Source organism: Leiobunum rupestre, chromosome 1 (genome assembly GCF_980474605.1).
Source record: "Leiobunum rupestre chromosome 1, qqLeiRupe1.1.hap1, whole genome shotgun sequence".
Classification (NCBI taxonomy): Eukaryota; Metazoa; Arthropoda; class Arachnida; order Opiliones; family Sclerosomatidae; genus Leiobunum; species Leiobunum rupestre.
The window spans coordinates 40,058,782-40,066,624 of NC_143384.1; the positions used below are offsets into that span (position 1 = coordinate 40,058,782).

General features: G+C 35.0%; 1 protein-coding gene across 1 annotated transcript; it reads left to right on the top strand.

Annotated features, from left to right (window-relative positions):
* The first annotated feature begins 1,979 nt into the window (after window positions 1-1,979).
* On the top strand, window positions 1,980-4,264 carry LOC149962888 (uncharacterized). Its single transcript, XM_090170384.1, has 5 exons — window positions 1,980-2,089; window positions 2,998-3,044; window positions 3,118-3,210; window positions 4,001-4,084; window positions 4,145-4,264. The coding sequence occupies exons 1-5, from the start codon at window positions 2,041-2,043 to the stop codon at window positions 4,196-4,198; spliced, it is 327 nt and encodes a 108-aa protein (XP_090026510.1). The 5' UTR covers window positions 1,980-2,040; the 3' UTR covers window positions 4,199-4,264.
* Window positions 4,265-7,843: the final 3,579 nt, after the last annotated feature.

Genomic DNA, 7,843 nt, shown 5'->3' on the forward strand with positions numbered 1-7,843 from the left:
GGGCCAACTGTATGAAAAGTGCAACAATGCCACCAAAGGTCAACAGTGCCATTTGACTTGTGCCAGTGTCACCATATTGACTGGAAATAGCGTTGCTACTTGCAGAAGCGACGGTACTTGGAACACTCATTTGGGATAATGCAACGGTGAAGATATTTAACCGATACCCATTTGATATGGCATTCACATGGGTAAGGCGATTAGAAATCAAATTTTAAATATTACCTAATTTCAATAGCTTAAAAAAGTGTTAGAAGTAAAAGTGCCATCTAGTATAAGTAAAAGAGTGAAATTCAACCTCTAAATGCTTCGCTCTAAATGTTTGTTTCCCGCAAAGTTCTTGTAACGGCCTGTTAATTATAATTTTTCTGCGCAGCTAAGCCATGGCTAGAATTGAAAGTGGATAGCCGTCAACGAGTGAAAGGGTCGGGTCCCAAGGGTCCCATCGCGTCAACGTATTCCTTCACTTGTCGAGACCCTTACAATTCAACCACCGAAGAGACAGAAGGTTACTGGTTGGGTTCAATACTTAATTGTAAGCAAACATAAACATAATAAAAAATACTTTTTTTTAATATTTTGTTTGATATATCAGCTGCTACGTGTAGCCTAACATTTAATACCTACAATAGAGTGCTAGCAGTTGATGTGTTTTTAAAAGTTAGTGACGTCACAGCCGTAGCTTCCGTAGTGGTTGTCATGAAAACTCGCGTTTTTTCTCAATAGACGTTTAACATTGGTGACGTCGTAGGGTTTCAAGTTGCTGGCACCTAGGAGCAACAAACACAAGGAGAACGCAGCTAGCCTTTAAATACGCTAACGAAGGGTTGTATACGAATTTCATTGGACGAGCGTCACGAGTCTTTACGCTGAACGTTTTACGGGCGGGGGGGAAGACAATTTCCGAATTTTCCCCTTCCGACGGCAGCAGGCGCTAAAGCGTCTAGCCAATGAAAAATGTACACAAGAAAATCCACGACTTTTGACGGGTTGTGTTCTCCTTGTGTGGGGTGTTGTGTTGGTGGCTCCTAGCTGGCACTATACGTGATTCTGAAATATAATATCGACAAATACATGTTACAAGAGTTAATTTTTTGGGCGCGTGTTCTTGATAGATTGTGGCTCGAGCGATTTTGCACGCGCGTTGAAAATGAAAAAAGAAGTGCGCGCGAAAATTCTTTAACCATACAACAGAAAATAACCGAATCATATGAGCACCTATCTTTTTCGGAATCACCTATTATTTAGTTATTCGTTGTGTTCAGAAAATATTTATTTTAAATTTTGCGAACCGCGTTATAGAAACTGTAAAAAGTTAGAGGAAAACTTAAAACATAAAATCGTTAATATTAAACGTTGGGTGTTTTTAAACATAAGTCAGTACTAAATTACTTAAGTTTATAGTTGAAATAATTAGTTTTAGTTAAGTAAAAACCATTTTCAAAATTGTTAATAAGAAGGTGAATATTTTACGACGTCAACAGTATAAAAATCCCGATTGGCTGATAGATAATTTTGAATGTTCGGGACGATTTTAATTACATCCCTCCATGGTCTCAAATGATATTCAAATAGACCTTGTGACAAATTCTGACCATAACCCATTTTCATGAAGGACTTCTCTACCTTTTCGTTATTTTATACAATACATAAATGCCTCTGCAGCAGACGATTTTTTGATTGAATTCGATTTTGCTGAAATTATCATATTAATGGATAGGGTAATTGAAAAACATTGTAAACCTTGTTAAGTGAACATAAAAGCTAGATATCACAGCCATTGTTTTGTACTTCTTGTTATAGACTTAGAATTAAATGATAACAGAAAGTAATAATTTATTTTGCATAGTTAAAGTTGGAAGTTGAATGAAATCAGAAAATACGAACAATGAGTGTATTATATGAAAATTAGGCATTGTGCGTTATTTGCTATTTATATGCGTATAACGATCCAATATCGCGTTTAACTAGTAGCAACGAACGTTGAAAAAAGTCCCAAAGTTGTCATTCCAAATAAAGTTTTTAAGAATCCAAGTTAGCATGAAGTCTTTTATGGCTATATATTTCCTGGCTTTATCTTTGATGATTGGTATGTTCACTTCTAGTTTCATGATTTTAATAGGAAATTTAAACTAGGCTGTCTCTAGAGACCCGAATTTTAGCAAAATGATGCGAGTCTGTAGGAACCTACGACAATTTGAAGTTTAGTAAAAAGTATATACATAAAATCACCCGAAAAATGTGTGTATTTCTTTAGAGCTGATTGGAGTATATAACTGAGTTTTCAATTGAGTTGAATGTTTTATATTTTAACATTGAATATCTCAGACCGTAGATGAAAATTTTTAATTCAAGCCCAATTACATCAGTTTCTCGGTTCGTAGTATCTCTCAAATTGGATCTCACTTTATCAATGCCTTTGACGATGACAAACATTTAGCCATTTCACTTGACGATGTAAAATATAAAAATTATCCTGCTTAGGCGTATTAAAACCAATTTTAAAACTTTTTGGCGGCATCGGTTGGACGAAATCCCTAATTTTTAACCACCAATCACCGGTCCCAAAGCGTTACTTCATTTAGCCACAACCCAATACCTTACTCGACAGAATACCGTACGCAATACTGTCGATTTATTGATATTTTATACAGCAGCTTGAACGTTAACACAAGGGTTAAATTAACATTAAATTATTGTAATATGTATGAAAAATAAACTTCAGTTTACTAAAACTCAAAAGAAATTTCGAAATAGCTTACTCTGTACCGAATTAACAAACGTCAAATTTAGAATTCCACATTTGGTAAAAAACAAAAGCTTTTGATTTCACGATTCCTTGAAGACATTCAACGCCTTCCTGGTTGAAAAGGGTAAAGACCACTAGAGAAGGCAGAGCGGTATGGTTTACTTCGAGGATTCACGAGGCGAAGAATATACTCTTAAAATTAAGCCAATTGCCCCAAAACTTGTAATACAACTTAAGATATCTTACAGTTCAAGTAAAAGGTGACGCCTGTGGAGACACTTGTGATGCAATGAGAGTAAGTTGGAGTCGCGGCCCAATCCCAGTATTACTTTCGCGTAAAATGCTTATTTGGCTCGTCTATTTGATAGGAATGCTTAGGCGGATCATGCCAACAGAAAGCCGTCGTGGCGAGTTGTCAGAAAGCCTTGCCCGCTGAAGAAGAACTGAAATCCGTGATTCCGGTAAGCGATCAAAGAATATATAAATTTTGATTGCCAAAATAGGATTGATTTGGGTATGACGTCGATTTTACGTCACACCCCATATCGATATCAGTCATTATTTCGACTAAATGATTTATAACATAATTAAAGTATTATGCTTGCTCTTTTATGCAAATCCACGGTATTTGGTTTACATACGTTTTAACGAACAAATTTTGCGATTTTAAGTGAGGGTGCAATTTAGATAATTGGCATTTATTTCTAAGCGAAACTTTATCTGAATTGGAAGTGAAAATAATTTGGTCTCGAAATGATTGAAATTAAAAAAAAACACTAATAACACAGTTATTATTAGAAGTTTCGTTTAAACCAAGGAATACCTCTGCCAGAGTGACTGAGAAAAATCTTATCAACCCGGGGCAAGAATCGAACCTACGACCTTTGGGTTACCGTCCCAACGCCACTTCCATTGTACAACCGAGGCCTTAAATACCCTGGCCTCGGACACCCAATTTATGAAAGACTCGATCTGGTTCACATTATTGGTTCGACTCCTTCCCGAGGTAATATGATTTTTCTCAGTCACTCTGGTATGGAACCATACGCGGAGGTATACCTTGGTTTAAATGAAACTTCTAATTGTATAAATTCCTGCGTAATATAACAAATACATTATCCCAGTGATTATGGTTAATTTTGTTTAAAGCTCTGAAATTAAGAATCAATGTTTGAATTAATTTTCAAATTATCTTATTTAGCACATTTACCCAATCAGCTAAATGTGATATTCGTCATATTTATATTTCAGTTGACTGATTGCGTGGTGCAATGCATCGGGAATACGAATAGTGATACAATAACACTCGATGACGTGCAATGCACTTTGTCATGGGTAAAAACAATCTACAAACTTGTTACTTTTTGTGAAATTTAAAATTATTTGGTTATTCAGTTTCAGTTCACCACAAGTGGAGTTTGCAAATGGGGCATTTGCATGCCAGTCTAAATTAGCAAGAAAATCAACAATGAAATAACATAATGTAAAAATAAAACATAATTACGGGTCATTATATTACTGCCGTTTTTAGTGTCTTAATTGGTTCAAACATGTATCGTATAGAGCTCGGGGGAACAGATAAATTAACCACCAAAATTGCGAAAAATCGTAAAATTTCCGTTAACTGTTTATTTATTGATATCATTCGCAGCTATAAAACGATTTAGTGTGCAAAAAATTAGTTTTAATTCGAATAATTTTCAGTTATGGATATAAACCAAATGAAAGAGACATTTCTTATCCAAGCCCTGAGCTCTAGTATCATAAGCCTAATATTGAAAGAGAACCGATTGTTTTCGACAATCAGTTGAGCAAACCAAATCTTATTACTGAAACGAGCCACCAAAAACCATAATGACTAGGGCCCATTATCTTAGAATCTAGCTATCATCTCAGGGAGACCGCTACGAACTGGTAATGGATGAATCAATGAATAAATGTTTAATTTCCTTTCCCAAAATTAGGTTCCATTTGCATCAGGGAAGAGCTATGCTCACAGGGTATTACAATTTTGTTTCACATTTTAAAGATTAAAAAAATAGATATATACCCAAATTTATAAAACACAACCAAACTTTACCCCCTATCCTCAAATAACCTAAACAAAATATTAATGAATCTCTCAATATATGCCGAATTGAAAATATTATAGTAAAACTTTCCAACATACAATTTTTAGTTCCTTTATTTTAAACGCTACTTGTTGGTCATATCATGGATAGTAGATTTTAGAGGATCGGTAAAAAGCCTCGTTTTTAGCCCCCGTAAACCAATCACACTAAGGGAGTCGGCCAAGGTTATTTGAAAAAAAAACAAGTATCGCTAAGAGTGGACGATACTGTTCGAAAAAAGAAAAAAGATAAACACGAAGTACATTTTTACGCCAAAAGGTATTTTTTCCCGTTTTTATAGATTAAATATGATATACTAAATATCAGTTGATAGTTTTTATTGAATTAAAAAACCCAAAATTAGAAATTACTAAAATATAAAGCGCAAAAATTACGTAACAAAATCAACCGCATTAGATTGCCATTTTGAAATTTTAAGATCACGTGGTACAAACGACCTTGCAAGACTCCCTCGGAGTCTCTCGAGCTGATTGATACGCGGAGAGAAATAAAATGCACTGTGGAAGGCTATCGAAAACCTGTCCTCTTAATTTACTGTCCATGGTCATATAGCTGAAATTTATTACGTGAATTATTTTCATCAGGAATATTAAATTATTTTCATTTACGCAACTTACGAATTCTGGTGGTGATTCGAACTATAATCTTCCTTGACGCCATGAAGCTTCTTTAGTTCGATTAAAGCCCGACAAAGGGTTAAAACCCCATCACGTCGAGACTAGGAGGAGTGCTAATCGTACAGGTCCAAGTACGTAGCAAGGGCCTTCCGGAACTGAGCACGGCCAGGAATGTCCTTTAGGTACTCTGGGAAGGGAATTCCATTCCTGTATGCATGGAGGAGGAGAGAAATGAATGTTTGCGGACGGCAAGTCTGAAGCCCGGAAAGATCATAGAGGCAGCCCGATTCCCTCTCGTGGGGCGACGCCAGGCGCACAAGACCACCGAGAGGGGTCGAGGGCGCCACGGGAGCGATGAACCCCGCTATTTATGGTAATGAGATGCTTAAGACGGCGGCGCTAAGCTAAGGTGTCCCATTTGTTATTCTTGAGCACGTTTGTCATCGACGTACTCCATAGTGCTCCAGCCGTGAACTGCTCTGGAGCCGATATTGGCTCCGAAGATGTGTCGGAGCCGGAGCCGGAGCCAAAACTCGGCTCCCCTAAAAAGACGGAGCCGGAGCCGGATGCAAAATCCTAGAGCCGGAGCCTGCAGAGCACTAATAATATTTTTAAGCGCATGTATATATTAAAATAACACTAATGTTTCTGTGAAAGAATACACCATTATGTTTCAAAAGCTAATCAAAGCGTTAAATAAAGTAAGAAAAAATTCAATTATTTTATAGACCAGTAACATTACCCGAGTTAAATCTATACATAAATAATTTGTCTTTATGTACCCTGCTTTACCAAAATATTTTAATTTTTCTTAAATAGATAGTCCTTACTCCTTACAAAGTTACCAGTGGAGTGCAAGGTTAGTAAATTTAAGGCTATAAAAGGTTGCCTCGATACGCTGTGGTTGCTAAGGGCTAAGGTTGGTAACTTCGTTGCTAACGAACATCGTGATGTCACTGAGATGAGATCCTATTGAAAACCAATGGGATCTCATCTGGGTGACGTCATCAACAGACGAATTTTGGAGGCAATCCAAAAATTCGTTAAAAACCGTTGAGTGGAGTGTACCACTGCTACTGCTAAGACTCGTAAATTCATCACAAAAAAGCTTAGACATAAAGTAGACGACCAAAAATTCAAAACCAAGGCTTACCGACATTCCTTGCATTTATAGGTATCTTTCTGATCTAACAGTTCGGTAAAATTAATTTTCCATTGGCCTGACTTATTATTAACTTGAACCTCGTCGTTTATCTCATTTCCATTATCATGTTTAATATTTACTAAATAATATATATATATAGGAAGATAATAATTTAAGACACAGTAATTAAAATGCATTGTTATCCTTAATATTCGTAATTCGGTAGAAATAGAATGCATTTTCCAATTCAACAGAAACACGAGCGAGCTATTTTTAATATAAACTTAGATATTTTATAATTTGGTTGAATACCGAAACGAGTAACGAAGGCGCTCAGTTCCGAATAATGTTAATATAAAACTCTTGAGAGTCCTAAATGTGTTTGCTTAACGCCCAATGCAGATTTTTAGCAGTTGGTGAAAAGAAGCGAAGTCGAAGTGTGATCATGAATGTACTTATTTCTACCATAAGTATAGAGCTGCATTAGGTAGTCTGTCAAAAGTTACGAAAAATGAAAAGAATTAATCGTACTATGTTCGCTTACTCGTCATGCCAAAACGTAGATTCCTTTTATATATTTGGAAAGTTTTATAATATTTTTATGATGTAAGAAATAAAAAATACCAATATTCCAATGCAATATTAATTTTTTCTAGTGGTCGGCATGTTTTTTTTATTATTCAAAGAAAATAAATAAGGGTTGTTAGGGTCTAACGGTCGGCATGTTATATAAGTTTAAAAATTTATACTCCCGCGTAATACCTAAATGGATAATTTTCGGTCGGTTAATGATATGTTTTAGAGAAAAAAATAATATAAATTATTTGTTTTATTTTAAAAAGTACAATTTTTTTTAGATTATCAAAGCAATTTCATTATTTTTCGTAATCGATTTACTACAAATATTATTTTTCTCATTTGTTTCTTTTCGAATAATAATATTTCAGGAAAAATTATATTTAAAAAAAAACGAACAATCTTCAGCGGTTAGCTGCTGTTTAAATTAATCGTACCAAAAATTATAAAAATATATTCTTTAAAAATATCTTTTTTTTTGCGAGAAAGTGATTAATTGATAAGGCGGATAAAGAATGTTTTTATTCATTAAATGAAATAATCACTGATTTTTATTTTTCAAATATCTTTGTTACGAAAGAAGATTTGTGGTAAATAAAAAAATATTTTTTGATGCGGATAATAA